Source organism: Hippoglossus hippoglossus, chromosome 5 (assembly GCF_009819705.1).
Source record: "Hippoglossus hippoglossus isolate fHipHip1 chromosome 5, fHipHip1.pri, whole genome shotgun sequence".
NCBI lineage: Eukaryota > Metazoa > Chordata > Actinopteri > Pleuronectiformes > Pleuronectidae > Hippoglossus > Hippoglossus hippoglossus.
In genome coordinates, this window is record NC_047155.1 from 29,595,199 (window position 1) to 29,611,603 (window position 16,405).

The 16,405-nt window shown below is 41.4% G+C and overlaps 1 protein-coding gene across 8 annotated transcripts in view; it reads right to left on the reverse strand.

Moving 5' to 3' along the window:
• Positions 1–16,405, reverse strand: part of cadpsa (Ca2+-dependent activator protein for secretion a) — a 164,195-nt gene that overhangs the window by 11,557 nt on the left and 136,233 nt on the right. For all 8 annotated transcript variants that reach the window (XM_034586801.1, XM_034586809.1, XM_034586808.1 and 5 more), the window contains one exon: positions 16,014–16,121. In XM_034586801.1, the coding sequence (XP_034442692.1) occupies positions 16,014–16,121 (108 nt within the window). The remainder of the gene's footprint in view (positions 1–16,013; positions 16,122–16,405) is intronic.

Here is a 16,405-nt window from a genome sequence, read left to right on the forward strand (position 1 = left end):
TACAGCATTCATTCATCACATGTACCTCTAAACCATCTTCAACACTGATATATCAATTAACATTATTATGTCATACTGCTTGAACCAAAGCAGTGTTACACAATCAAGGATCGAATAGCACGGGGAATGACAGGATGCATCCAATAGAAGTAAAGGTAATGAAAGCCACACCTGGTGTTTGGCTGGACTGTGTGTGGTCAATGTGCAAAACTGAGTTGAAAATAGTTGCTAAAAACGTTATTCTCATGTATAGAGTATTTAAATACAGCAGAATTCATATTTTTCTTTTTCTGTCATTTTGGACTTTCTGACAATTGAACTGACGGACATATGACACATTAAGCTGACTTCAGAAGCAGGATATCATCTGATCAAATCACCACACACAGAAGTCAAAGACAACACCTGTCAGTTGTAACTGCAAATAAACAGAAACAGCTTCTGTCTGGATAAAACTGCTGCTCAGCTGCTCCTCCAGTGACTGGGAGAGTGGATGCAGAGAGAGGTTTTCCTCACACTCGCGGGGCAGTACTGGTGACTCTCCTCTAAAGTAGCTGAGGTATTCTGTGTGTGTGTGTGTGTGTGTGTGAGAGAGAGAGAGAGAGAGAGAGAGAGAGAGAGAGAGAGAGAGAGAGAGAGAGAGAGAGAGAGAGAGAGCATGTCCTGCTGAGACCCAGCTGTGTCTACAATTAACAGGAGGCATGGAATGATGATTGCTGGTGCGGTAACACTAATGCCAAGTGACAGGCTTCCTTGTGAAGAAGGAAGGCTGCTGAGTGCCATAAAGCTACACTACTTTTCCTTTCAAACACACATGCTTACACTGGTTAACAAAGAAACAAATAAGGATGGGGTTGGTATTTTTGGAGGGGGTGGGGGGTACAAGGCATTATGCAGTTAGAAGTTTTGACAAAGGGTTTGTCTAATCCTACCTGCTCAGCTTTTGATGAATGAGTCCACTGCTGGCCTATTCTAGTGCTGCTCACCAGCTCAGCAGAGGCCCATTGATAACGACACTCAATTATCATAGTAACTCACACCCCCATTTGCTTATCATTGTCATCAGTTATTACAATGAATTTAGGATTCTTCTACCTCTCATTTGACAGAATAACAAGACTTGTTGTTCCTATCTTGATATTCTGTTGCTCTTCATTATGTAAGTAGTTAGCATGCATAACAAATGAGAATCCGTGTCTGAGGATAGGTTTTATCCTCTTTTTAGCTGTGACCCAAGAGGGTAAAGAAATGAACGCTTTCAATAGTGTATTTAACATTGTACATGGTTTAAGATTGATTTTAAAATGATGATCTTGTAACCTCAAACCCCTGGTCACAGAGTTCCCTGGCAAAGGGTTAAAGGGGTAATGATCATGCATCCCATATTACAACATCTAAGTTTTGATTGTGTATTGGGGCCTTTGTTGTCTGTCATCCCCCTCACTATCCCCTTGTTTCCAGCTTCACCCTCACTATTAACTGTCCAATTTTGGGGGGTTTCTCCTGGACAATATGATGTCAAAGTGAAGTTGAACTTTTACCTTTTGAGTTTAGGTTTTTGTTTGCAAATGTGTCATATTTCACTTCTGGTCAACAATGTGTTCTGTGAGGTAACCTTGACCTTTAAGTGTGAATGTGCCGTATTTAAAGAAATTAGCTTGAGATGTTCCTGACAGATGCAGTGCAGCCCAAAAACATAATGCCTGTGGCGACTGCAGTTTATCTAATTTTATTATGGTGGGGGTGCACTTAGGGCCCCAGTTTGCTCTAGTTTGCTTCAAATGGACTAGATCGTACAACCAAGGTTAAAACTAAACTTAAGGTTAGGTGTTCAGTGTTCCAAACGACCGTCCACTTTAACACCTCTACTCAGCTGGCCAATCACATAAACTGGACTTGTTCCGATCAAGCCACATTTGCGCTCTGACTCTCTCGCTCTGTTCCCCTGTTTTCTTTGAAGGAAGTGGTTATGTTAGAGGAGGAGGAAAGAGCACAGGGGCTCTGAAAGTAAAGTTTTGGGCTCACAGCTCTCAAACTGTTTACGTTCTGTTGGTGACACAAAAGGCGAACTGCAGCTGACCATTGACCGCAGTCTGAGCACAGCTGGGATTGCAACAAAACAGGCTCAGTGGGCATTTCAGCCAGACGGCTGGTTAAGGAAGCAGTGCTGAGGAGTGGAATGGCAGTCAACCCCAAGCTCAGTATCACAGGAGAAAGGTAAATGTTTATCTCAGGTCTGGATTTCCTTTCAAGACGCCAATCTAGGTCTCTTACAAAACACCCATGTCCTTCTACCAGTAAGTGTCAGTTCAATGAACACGAGGGACTAAATAAGGAGCAACTTTAAAAAAACACAGTGGTTTGGAGAAGGGATGGGTGTATATTTGGGGCGGCGGGGGCAGGGGGTTGGGGGCTCATGTTGTGAGGGACTAAACAGTTGGAATTATGGTCAGCGACCAGTCATTGAGTAAACATACAATGAGCGACAGAAAGGCCCTGTGGTGGACAAAAAAGAGAGAAAAAGCCGCCAGCTTCAGGCCCTGAGAAAAGTGAGCCATTCTACTTACAAAGAGCCGCTTAGGGGTGGACTGAGGGAAGGAAAAAGAGGGCTAAAACACTTGTGGGCTCGGGGAACTCTATAGGGGGAGTGAAAATGGAATAAGCCAGCAAGCACTTGAGGGTCCCGCCGAGCACCTGAATGGGATAGAGGGGTGGAGTGTCAGAGGGGGGTCTGGAGAAGGTGAATGGCCTTCTTTTTGGGTCCAATTTGTCTCTTTTCACCCCGCTCGCCCTGCTCCGGCTCTGACAGATGTACAAAGAGGGAGCGGCACTGGGCCACTCATCCACATACGCCCGTGAGCAGCTGTCACTTTTGTCAGACAAGTTAATCAAACAAATGCCACCGAACCTCCCTTTTTAACAAGGAGGAGGGAAACAGGGATGGAAGGGGGCTATAAAAGGGTGATAGAGACCCGAGAGATGACATGTGTGTCCTCAATCAATTCACCCTGCCGGCCCTCATCAATAAACCAGCGGGACCTGACAAAGGAGAAGTCTCCATTAAACTTGTATTTCCCTCCTCTCGCAGTGATGGTGGCTTTAGTGTCGTTAGCTGCTTCCTCCCGGCAACAAGGCGCTGGGAATGCTCATAGAGGATTTAGACCACAGAGAAACGAAGCAGGGAAACAAAATGCTCTCTCTCAGTAATTATTAAAGACTCTAAGCTGCTTACAGACATCATTAAACGGAAGTGAAACCTTTTCAGAGCATGTTTTGAACAGTCACACACAGTCAATCTAACCTATCCTGCTTGGCTGGCCTTTTTTTATTATTGTGACCCATGACTATCTTTTCCTTCTTACTGGTTGTGTAATCCGTTTACACATATTTAACTTCAACCATAAAGAGATTATTGGCATGAAAAACAACAAAAGCATGTTGATGTAGTATTGCCGTCATATTGTTGTGGATGAAAAGGGACAATTAATTTTATTCTATCGCAAACAGAAGATTGATTTAAAATACCCAATCCTGTACAGCAAAATACTGCAGATTTTCTTGTTAGAAATCAATAAGAAAAAAACGTGACAAAAATAATCACATGCAATAGGGGAGCAAGTATTCTGGAAATGAGACTGAAACCCTGATGTAAACATCCACAATATCATATAATGATGCAGAACAAAAGAATCAAGATACGTCAACTCTGATCCACTTCCACTGCTGCTGTTGAGAGCTCATTACTTTCATTAATATCACTATAACACAAATATTCATGAAAATTTAAATCACAAAATTATTATCACCTCCACCAAGGAGGTTAGGTTTTCATCTGCATTTATTTGTTTGTTTGTGAGGAGGATTACGTTAAAACTGCTCTGAGATCTGTGACATGTTGTGGGGCGTGACTGAATCAGGGGGCAGATTCAGGAACTTTTCTCACTTTCTTTAACATTATGTTGCAAAATTTTCACTGATTTCTCAGAGAAATATTCCTGCATCTTAATGAAAAAAAATTTAAGGGGACTGATTTGGTGCAGATATATAAACAATGAATTTAAAAGTGGTTTCATAATGGGCTTGTTGGTTCTTGGCTGTGGTATGCACTCTCTCATTGCCCTTTCAGTTCTATTTAAAATGAGAAAAGCTGTGTATAAGTGTATTAATGTATAAATATTAAACATTAACTGCATGTGTCACATAACATCCTGTTTCAATCATTTATATCAGGGAAAGGTTAGGCTAGCTTAAGGTGCATGGATGCATATAACAAAAGCAAGTTTTCAGAACCTGTATCTTGATCACATGATGTCATATTTTAATGTTTTATGTCATTGTACAAATGCAAAAATGAAGAAACAAACTAAAGTTGTGAAAGTTTTTGTCAGTTTTTGTCTCATTAATGAAAAGTTAACTTAATGTTAGTATTATTATTATAGAATGTAATACTTTTACAGGTAGCTGCTACTCTACTTATTAGTTCAATACATACACATATATATATATATATACTCATACTGATTTTACAGAGTCTCTCAGCCTGTTTTGCTCAAAATAGATGATTAGATCTTTTCAAACTTTTTATTGTCATAACTTTAATAACTTCTATTCATGAAGTTGTGCATTATTATACTCAGGTATCTTCAATTCAATTGAATACTTTTCACATTTTCCACAATGGCATTTCAAACAAAAAAAACTCTTTCTTATGCAGTATTATATATGTGACACATATATGAGTGTATTGAGCAGTATAAGATGTCTGACAGGCTGCAGGAGTTAAGTTTGCGTGTTGACTGAGCTCAGTGTTGATTAAATTGTTCACTTGCCGTGGCTGTGAGGCCAGCAGTTCGTGACCGGAGCCGGCAAAGTGGTGAAGTCTCCCCCCGGACAGCCAAGTGGTATGAAGGCATCTCCATCACCCACTAGTCTGCTGGCATTCCTTATACCACTACGCCCCCCCACCGCACACACACACAGCCGCCATGACCAGAGTACAGCGACGACAACAATCTCAAATCCCCCAATCAGCAGCTCAATCTGACCCCTGCCCTTACTCTGCTCCCTCCCAGTCGTCCAGCAGTTGGTAAGCAGAGCGAGACAGGAGAAGCAGCAGCGATTAAAAAGCGCTTTAACTTTCGTCACACAGAAGTGCAATTTTGCCACGCTTGTGAATCTGATAACTACCCAAGGTCAAAGGAAATACTTCAAATCAATCAATGAGCCGCGCTCCTAATCTCCTCTGGGCAAAAGCAGATTAAGTGTATAATTGACCTGCGTAATCCCAGTATCTCCAGCGACTCTAGTCCTGGGGGGTAGGGCTTGTTTATGTGTGTGTGTGTGTGTGGAAGAGGATAGGGTATTGGGGGGTAAGATTTAGTTGTTCTACAGCACCATCTCTGTCTTACTCTTCCTTCCTGCTCTCTTTGTGGTGTATCAGTGCAGGACTGGATTTGTCTCAGGCTAAAGACATGGCTTTTTTTAATCAATGATCCCCAGGCTGTGCCGTGCTAAGTCCCCCTCCAGTATCATTTAAGCACATCTGTTTTAATCCGGGCCTCTTCAGCCACTCTTTCAAGAACTAAACCAGAGAGGGGAGGGAGGAAGGGTGTAGGGGGGGAACCAAATTAATTTCTCCCTACACACACACACACACACACACACACATGCACACACACGCACACACACGCACACACACACACACACACACACACACACACACACACACGTCACATGGCCTTAACAAAATGCCCAACTAGAGGAGAACTTTGAGGTCTTTTTCAGTACATGTGAATTGTGTAACAATGCTGTGAAATGTAAAAAACACAGTTCCACAAAATACCAACAAATGAAGAAACCAGCCTTAAACATCTGACAAAAGACTGTATATGCAGCATAAAGAATGGCTGTGTGCTCACTTTAGATTCTGTGGACTTTCTGCTGACCCTTATACTAGGGGGCCAGGTGAGAAAGTCTGCAGTTAATCCGGAGGCTCTCACTCTGACATTTGCATTCACAGAGGCACCTCCTCCGGAGAAACCGCAGAGAATCTCCGGAGTTCAGCGCATGTCTGAAAGCAGCTTAAGCTAACATAAGCTGTGTCTCAATTCAGGGGCTGCATCCTTCGGAGGATGGCCTACGGAGACTGGCTCCTTCGTGGGCAGCTTAGACCATGAAGGCCGAACCAAAATGAGACGTCTGGTCAGATTCCAGTGATCTGCATCACCAGCTAATTCCATCCTTTGGATGGCTAGAAACAGAGCTGATGTTGGCCACACAGAGAAAGTTTTAAGTGTTTTTTAAATGTATACCGTTAGCTGTTCGGTTGAGTTGAAACCTGATACTTAAGCATTGGACGTCTCGTCTTGTGCTGCCACCATTAACTCTTTGCAAAAGCGAAATGAATCCTGGGATAGGCTGGGCCTGGAAGGATTCATCCGTAGGGTCCTTCGTTTCTTGCAGTTGCTAGGACGCATTTGTCAGATGCATTGGAAGGAGCCTTTTTTAAAGGGACAGCCTAGTTACGCTGCTGTGACACAATCAGTCTTAAAAAAGAGCCTCCAAAGGATGCAGCTGAATTGAGACACAGCAATAGAGACCATCCATACATCGCTGTTATCTGGGTTTACAGGTAGTAGTAGCATACAACTGTCTAGCTCTAGGCATTCCCAGTTCAGATGGAAAATATAATCCCCCACTGTGTCCTGTAGTGTTTCCACTTAGTTGGATGTGACCAGGATGTCACCAAAGGGAGATGTTCAGAAGGATAACGTCTCTAAACCATGAATTGGCAGAGTTTCTTTCCATGATTTCCATGATCTTCCCCTATATCTAAGGGTGAGCCCAGACACCATGTAACAAAGACCATAATTCCACAGCTTTACCTTCAGGCATGGTTCCCTGCTCACCACAACAGCTCCCTTCTGTTCATCTTGTGACATTACCCTCACTTGTGAACAAGGCACCAAAATATCTGAGCTCCTTCACTCGGGGCAGTAAAGCAAATTACTGTTTTCATGGCATCATACTTAGAGCTGATAACTCTCACCCTGACTGTTTGACACTGAGCTTCAACGTGCCCTAGTGCACAGTGAAGGTCAAGGTTTGATGAAGGCAACAGAAAAAACGAATCAACAAAATACAGATGCAGTCCTGAAGACACTATACTGGACACTCAGTCCACTTCCGCTGGAGTGAGACAGGTTCTGACCACAAACAGTGCATGCATGGTGCAGCTCAGTGTCCACTGCCAATGCACTTTGTTTCCTGTCATGATTGCTCTCCCATAACGAAACAAGGACAGCGTGGCTTCAAGTAACAGCCCTGGTAGCCCACACTTACACTGTACTCTCAACAAGATGGGCTACCCCAAGGACATGGTAATGACATACACACACAGTAGACTGGATAGACTAACTTGCATGGGCCTCCATATCCTTGTGAGGATAAAGAGTTAGTTCCCTGTTTAACACTGATTCAAATCCTTGGTCAAAAGCTGAAGACAGAGTGTAGCTTTTGGCACCAATGTGAAAACTTCAGAGTTATCTGTTAAATATGGAAAGGATCTTTAAGCACCAAAGATGCATTGAGGATGTATTTGAGATCTTAACACTCAGACCAGATTGGGAGGTGGTCTGGGACACATGTCAACACATTCTGTAGTGTGAACGTGTCCTAGGCCACATATAAAAGACTGCTACTTAGCTGATGTCCTCTGACCTGCTACTGTTTCACATTCATTTAATTAACTGTGACCACCACCACAAAACTAACTCTTACCAACACATGTGGATTTTCTACTTTTCAAATGAGTAAATAATTTCTCTCATTGTCTCTAATCTCCTTGTAAATCTATACACATTGAGTTGATCAGCCTCTCCTGGCTCTCCTCTCTCTCCGTGTATCTCCCCACACAGACACACACACGCACATTGATAGTGAACACATCTGTAACGTGAAGTGGTTAAAAACAACATCATTGCAGAGATGACTTACGTGACAATTTGCATATAGAGCGGGGAAGTGAGATCCGATCACAAGTGGTCACTGGGGACACATTCAGGACGTATTCTAATGCCACTGTCATACTTAGAGCTGTCCACTTGTGAGCAGATACCCCAGGATGGATGTAAATACCAGGTCTTAACAGAAGCAGCTCAAAAATATATAAAAAGTCACTTAACAGGAGCCGCCTCTCTGTAGGGGATTTCCACGCAAGTTTAATCACGATGCTACAGACACCTCCTACAGATCAATTCCTATATTAAAACTATTCCATGATTGGATTGCGAGACCAGGATTGTGGTTAGTAAAATGGCATAAAGCAAATCTGATTTAAACACTGAAAAGTAGCACATTCTATTCTTATGAAGGTGCAAAATAACAAGTGCAAAGCTTTTCCCCCTGATTGGTCAGAGAAGTGGGTCAAATATCAATTAAAAATATCCAAGCACCCCTACCCAAAGATCTATGTCAGAACATGGGTATTAGTTTTAGTTAATATTTCACAGATTATGATTCATTTCCTGACATGCTGTTGTTTGTTTAACATTATCAGCATTAGACCACATATGGGCCTGACTGCTGTCACTCTAGACATCAAATTGTGAGTGTTGACACATATTTAGAAATTAACAGGCGGCAGGGAAATAATCTTCTTACTATGGCTGATATTAGTAGACGTCTTGAGATAAATGCATGCCTTAACCCCAATTAAAATGACACATAACCTCAGGCTTATTGTCTGTGGTAGAAATCACAACCAAACATGTTTAAGAAACCTAAATTACAAATTAAATACATGCAAAGTGTCTCTGTGTAGCCTGTGTTCCATCTCCTCTCCTTCCAAACACTGCATGTGTGTGTATCTTCAGACTTGGCAGGGATGTGTGAAACAAAGCACGATCAAAGCACTTTATGTGATGATGTGATTTGATCTGTAATCTCTTTACAGTCAACTTTTATGGCACCAGGATACTTAATGGTGGCCTTTCATTCTGCATTATGGCCCAATGAAAGATTTAAAGACTTTAATCTTGTCAACGAGCATAAAAATGTGTCCTGGTGGGTCACCAAAATGTCATAAAATGTCTTTTTAGTATTGAAAAATAAAAACTGGATTACATAAAGCTGGGTGAAAATTGTTTTCAAAGCACTTGTTGTCTTTGTCGCTGTTTATTGTCTTGTTTACACCTTTTTTTCTCCCTTTTTACTATATTCTTGAACCTTCTTAAAATTATGTGGTTTATACGTTAACGTTTTTCTGTTTTCTGGATTTCTGAAATTAAATAGCAGACAGTGTCATGATAAGATGGAGGCAGTAACCTGATTTTGAAACTACAAACTTAAAAAAAGCTTGAAGAATGCTATTTTAAACCAACGAGCCATGGGACAATAGTTCTATGTAACGAGCCGACTCATTGTGAGTGTGTATGGGACACAAGTTGTAATCCTCACCAGGGAAACAGATATAGTAAATGAAGTCAGCAGTCCGCCAAGGAAAGGGAGGGGCCGCCTAACAAAGCAAAGATTAAGAGGAGTCCATCCTGACCTTATTTCAAGAGGACAACACACACACACACACACACACACACACACACACACACACACACACACACACACACACACACACACACACACACACACACACACACACAAACAAGGGTATCTGCTTTGGTGGCCTGTAACACTCTAAGTGGGGGTTCAATAACATCTGCTTTTAACTGATCACTACTCATCTGATGTTTACTGCAGTGTATTCTTCTTCTGTGCCATAATGAATAATTAGAAAATAATATGAAATAGAGTGAACATGTGTTGGGTACAGGTGAAAATCAAATATGTTCCAATGATGTTTACACATGATGTCTTAGTCAGATGTGATTGTTTTCAATTTAGTGTTGATGATTTGGTAAAGATATTTTCATTGTATATAAAGAACTGACCATTATATTTTCAGTAATCAAGAAGATGCAAACTATTTACATATGAAAACTTAACGCATATGAGCATTACACAGCAGCAATAAAAAAGCATCATGTGTCACAGTCTGTCAATCAATCCATCTTTGGACTTGATGTCACCACGATGGTCAATCTTCCTCACAGTACTTCTTGGCAGAGGGCGTGAAAAGTAAAGAAATGATCACAGGTGATGTCATGCCCCTGGAGACCTGCTGCCTATCTCCAGGACCACACAACTGGGGCCTCATTTATAATCGTTGCGTACGCACAAAACAGGGGCTGAAACGTGCATACGCCACTTCTCACGCAAACGTTGGTATTTATAAAAACAAATTTGCGCATTTCCACACACTCTGACCCATGTGTACGAACGTTTTGGAGACTGGAAAGTGACGATGCAGACGTGAGGTGGTGAACTGAAGCCAGATATTTGATCCACTTCATCATTAACATTAAAAACAACAGCGTTAGTTGTGCCCGCACGACAAAACTGTTCCATACGATCCCTCAATTGAAAAAATATAAAACAATTGACAACAAATAACGTTCAGATAAACAGCAGAGTTACAGAGCTGAGTCATTAATAGTTTTTAATAATATCTTCTAACACTGTGTGTATCATCCAGGACGGGAAGAAAACGAGGAGAAAACGAGGGTTCAGCGATCACAAAGAGTTTTTTCCCATGACGATCTGTGATCCTTGAGCTGAAGTCCAGTATCACACAGATCGAACCGAACCATCCCAGTACAAACACAAGCATATACAAATAATTCTGTTAAATTCTATAGATTTTGGACATCACAGTTGTCTCTGAATTTAATAATCCTGCAGTTTTGGAGGATTAAAATACGAACAGACAATACAACAGGTTCCCTCACAGTCTGACAGTGTGAAGCGATTATGTTTTTGCCTCCACCTTTGAATTAGATTTGTTTTTTTTTATTTCATTCTGCGTTCTTTCTATCCCCTTCACTCTCACTCACTGTTTTATCTGCGGCAGCAGCAGTGTATCAGTGTACTTTATTTATTAATGACATCACTGCTGTCCCATAAAATCACTCTTCACCTCCACATCACTAACAAACAACTCGATGTCAGTGTCAGAGAGTTTAGCTTCCTCCTCTCATCACTTGATGGGTCAGCAGGACAATTGAATATTAATGAGGTGCTTTGCATTGACCATTTATGGTTGAGAGGGGGCGTGTACAGGGCGGAGTATGAGGCAGACCCAAGTACGAACGTTTCCAGGTGGACTGTGATTTATAAAGTGAACATTGCGTTGAGGTGTGCGTTATAAATCAGAATTATTTTGCATACGCCATTTACAGCTTTTGTGTGCACCGTACAGTTTTAGTATGAGTCCCACGCACTGTTTTCTAAATGAGACCCCTGGCCTGGTTCTTCTCTGGACCTCCACCAGCAGGTTTGCCTGTGTATACCTGAATGCTCCAGACCAAGCTGGTCCTGGCATCACAGATCCTGATACAGTATTTACCAGGTTTACTTGGCACACTCCTTCCTTCCATATTCCAACCTTTAAAAGGGATATTCAAATTCATTCTGTAATGGGATGTATTGAGCATCAGGCACTGTTCGCAGCCGGTTTTGGTGATTAATCGGACTGTGTTAAAACAGAGGCTTATGGTTTACTTTTTGTCTGTTGTCTTTTCGTCTTTTGATGGTCAGATGACTAAAGTACACATCAACATACACAATGCTGCTGTCTGGCTTTTCACACACTCTGAAAAAAGCTACCAAATCCGTCACTACCCCTAAATGACCAGCTATGAGTTTTAGAATTGATGATATATGTATGACTACTTCTCTGATCTATCAAATTCATACAAGTCTGATCACTGCTTGAGATCCTTTGGCAGGGCCTTACTAATGGTTCCTGAGTCACCTGCCTGTCACTAAATCTCTGACTTTACTGTAAATAAGGGCCTAACTGTGCTTCCTGAATTATGTTGGATTCTTCTTCTTCTTCTTCTTCTTCTTCTTCTTCTTCTTCTTATTATTATTATTATTATTATTATTATACAGTATAATAAGCTATACTAGTGTCAACATAAGAAAGTAGTGTATCCATCATAGTTTGGTGTGATAGAATGAAACCAGGACAAACTGCAGTATGAAAGGCATGCAGGTAAAAACTACTTCACATCTATACAAAAACAAGTCTGCCTCAAAGGCTGCAGTCAAGCACCAGTGCACCATCTTGTGTGTTTCCATTCTTAACCAGAAAAAGACAAGAAAGAGATAAAAAAAGGGTAGAGTGACAAGAAAAGCACAACAGAGCTGCAGAGAGCAGCCAGAGACACCTTCATCGGCCGCAGGGAGAACTGATACGGAATGACAACGAAGAGAAGCCAGGGGTGAGATGGATCCCGGCAGAAATGCTTTTGTGAAGGAAAAGAGGTAACACAGTGAGGCAACGGGTTACGAACAGCAAACATCCAGCACCGGACACCTCTCTGTCACCCTGTGTCAGGACGAGCACAGAGCAAGAGGACAGGAGACGCTTTCCACCTCAAGGCCTCAATTCAACACAAAGGCAGGAACCGAGAGATGCAACTGTTAAGTCAGCAGAGACTCCAACAAGGAGAAACACAGTCAGAATATAGTGCTGACAGTTACATCACTACACAACCTGCGTGATGTTCCTATCAGTCGGTTCCACCTTCAGTTGTTTCAGCTCCTCCACCCTTCAGCCTTCACTCAAATACAGATGATGGAAGCTGCAGCTAATTATTTTTATTAGATTTGCTTTACATGTGATTAAGCTATTCATTATTTTTAAATATTCTCTGAGTCATTTAAGATTGATTCTGGTTTTCCACTTACTGATTTAAGTGAGATCTGCTGCACAGGTTAAAAACATGTATCCATATTTTCTAAACTAAGAGTAAGCGCACATGAAATGATCCAAGAAAACTCAAGTCTGTCTGTAAAATTAAACAAGAATTATCCATAAATAATTGCTTATAAGATACAATTAGAAAACATAAGGAAAACACGACACAGCAAGTGAGAAGTGGATTCATTGAAAGATGAAGACTTCTCACGTCTCTGTCTGTGGGCAAACAGTCCAACATGAAGAGACAAAGGTACATTTATATCTTTATCAAGATGCTTAGAGAGAACTTCCTTTCGGCTAAGACTCTAAGTCGGAGAAAACATGTTTGTGTGATCGTCTTCACTCTGGGATCAAAGATTATCCCCATTAATCTTTGATCTCAGATTACTGTACAAACTGTTTCCTGACTGCATTATGGTGTCCCCCCCAGGAAGTGACTTAGCGGAGGTAGTTAGTCCGCCACATTTCAGCACATTTTCACAAGATGAAGATGTCCAGAAGATGTACGGAGAATTGGGTTTCGAACTTTCTGTGGAGGTTACCTTTCACACATGAACAGTGCAGCAGGTGATGAGCATTCAGGTGGTGAGGGTGGACTCAGCAGACAGAGTCAGGATGTAACATATAAATTCTGCTGCTGAAATCACATGTATTTGCTTACAGCTCATCAACGCCAGCCCCTATTACCACAAACTCTATCTTTGTTGGTGTTTTCTATGTGTATGGCTCCGCTTTTTCCTGCATAGAGTATTTTCTTTTTGTTTCTTTCATGTTTTGTTGTTCTTGAAAAAAGAATTCAGTCTAGTTGGTTTAATAGGCTACTGTCTCTACATTTCCACATCAGCTGCAGCCACGTTGGTTTTAATCGGAAGTTCTTCAGAGGCGCTCCTCCGTCACTCATTTTCCCAAACCTGATCCACTTTAGATACATGGTTGTGATTGGCCCGTCCAGTTTCAGGACAGATGGAAATTGGTCTGAATGGGACAGAGGGCCAGACCCATCTGTGAGAGTGCACAAACATGAGCTGGTCTGGTGTTAAGGAGTGTTACAAGATCTGAGAGTTTATACTGTATTTGCTCTAGCTCAGTTTCGTCAGGCCAGGGACCTAAACACAGAACTTTCAATCGACATAATATCCATTATGTAAATAAGAATCGTCAAGGCAACATACATAAAAAAATCTGTGACGTGTTTTAAAATATCTGCACCATTTTTTCTTTGTATCAATCTTATCTTAGTGAGCGCCCTATTTCCATTTTGTGCTATGGCTAGTGTGTGTTGCACAAACAGACGGAGCTGTGCCTTAAATGAGCCGGCTCCATCTTTTCACAGTGTAATCCTTAACCTCAGTTTTGATGCTTTCTGCAAAACTAGCTGATGAGACGACCTGTTTGTAAGGCCCAAAAAATGTGGACAGAATCTGTGGTGGGTGGCTGCTTGTAAACATGGAGCTCAGCCAACTTACTTAGTGATCTTTTGTGCCTCTTTTTCAGTTGATTAACTGTTGTCTGCTGACTCAGAAAGAGAGAGCACCGCTGAGGATAATCCCTCCTCAAGATCCGCACACACTGCACAGAAACACCATGAGACAAAGGAGCCAACGAAGAAGGACGGTGGCATACAAACTCAAGAGTTTGATTTTGAAAAGATAAGCAGAGATGGATACACAGAGAGTCGCAACGGCTGCAGGGATTGTTTCAACACATTTGGGGAGAAAACAGCCAGTTTGACCCAAGAGGAGACTCAGCAGCGAGGCTTAGAGATTTACTGATTTTGTTGGTGTTACTTGACCTCATCTCACATTAGGGAGGCAAACAGTGTCATGAGACTGTTTTGCAAGTTGATTACAGCTTGGGTTGATTACAGTTTGTCAGCTGGTGGGACGGACACTGATGCATCAGTACAGTCAGTTTCACAAAGTGACTCGCAAAGACCAGAAAGACATGAAGCTGCACGACTGAGATACAGGATTAACGTACTTCTGACTTTGTTAAATGAGGATTAACATTTTTAAACCTGCCAGACTCCACTACAGGTCCATCAAAACAAACCCAGTTTTATTTTACCTGGTAGCAGTGATCCAAAAGATACTCAATACACCAGAATATAATTAGATTATTCACAAAACATCTAAAATAGTATTATCTAATTATGAAGAAAGTAATAATTCTCCACACGAAACAACAATGTTAGGATTAAATCTACTTGTGGTCATGGTAACGAGAAACCAATGCTGCACATTTTTAAACACCAGGGACGATAATAGAAAAAAAAAAGTCAAGGACTTCATTGTTCTATCTCTGACATCTTGTATCATAAAATGTATTGCAGCATAGACAATAAGCCTAAAGTCAGTTTAGATATTTGTACAAACAACCACTGCAGTATTAGTTTCAGCTGAGGACAGGCTAAAAGTAGCAGATGCACAATATGTGAAAGAAAATACTGAATATGAAATATATGTGCAATATTGTAGATTTTTGAGCTGAATAGGATCCAACGGGTTCAAAATAAAATTCCATAGTGACTGCTGCCCTTACTCTTTCGTGCCCTAATTCTGAAAGTCAATGAGTTGATGCATCAGTTAAGAAGAGCCCAAGTCCAGTCCACAGAGCAAATCAGGAGCCACAGAGCGGCACAATCTTATCTTTATATGACCAACCCACAAACTAACAGTGAGGGCAGCACAACATCAGACAGTGTGAGGCAGGGCAGCACGACTCCTTTCCACTCACAGCGCCGTCAACAGGGGACAGACTCCGTGGTGCAGTACGATTTTTATAATTGTGCTTTGATCAAGACAACAACTTTGACTTTCTCTGGTGGTGTGGCAATCTCATGTCTCATGTTCATATCCAAGATGAGGAAGAAAGACATTAAAGCAGGAGTCAAAGGAGTGTGGTGTGAACTGCAGCTGAACTAAACTGACAATACATGTAGGGGAGTGAATGACATATTTCTCTGACACACACACACACACACACACACACACACACACACTTTATATTCTATTCAAGCTAGTTCTCTAAGGTTAAAGCTTACTTGCACATTGAGTCAGTTATCACCTGCATGTTATCATTTGACTTTAGTTTACTCAGGTGACTTGGGTTCTGTTTAATCTCCTGGTGGAGTAAATTAAACCTTGTGCTACTAAATCCCTCTTTGGTGGTGGAGGTGCGATGGTTTACTTACATCAAATAATCTCTCTATGTACACCTCCTCATTGACCTTCTCCCGCAGCATGTCCTGGGAATGACGGACGAACGTTACATAACCGTCAGCCACATCCATCCCTGGCTTCTGCAAGGCACAGGGTAAAAGAGAGGAAGCAGGAAAAGAGAACATGAACTTTGCTCAGTCAGCTCAGGGTTGAAATAATATTTTGTATAGTTCTAATGAAAACATACTTACAAAATCTCTATGTATATATATTTATTTCAAACTAATAACTAAAACAAGAAAACTGTGACACAGACGTTGAGATACCTGCTTAAAAGAGATTTAAGTTAATGGTCAACTGTAATTAAGATCCTAAGAGTTCCAAAGATAAAATACATGTTACAATGAACTTTAAAGGAAATGGT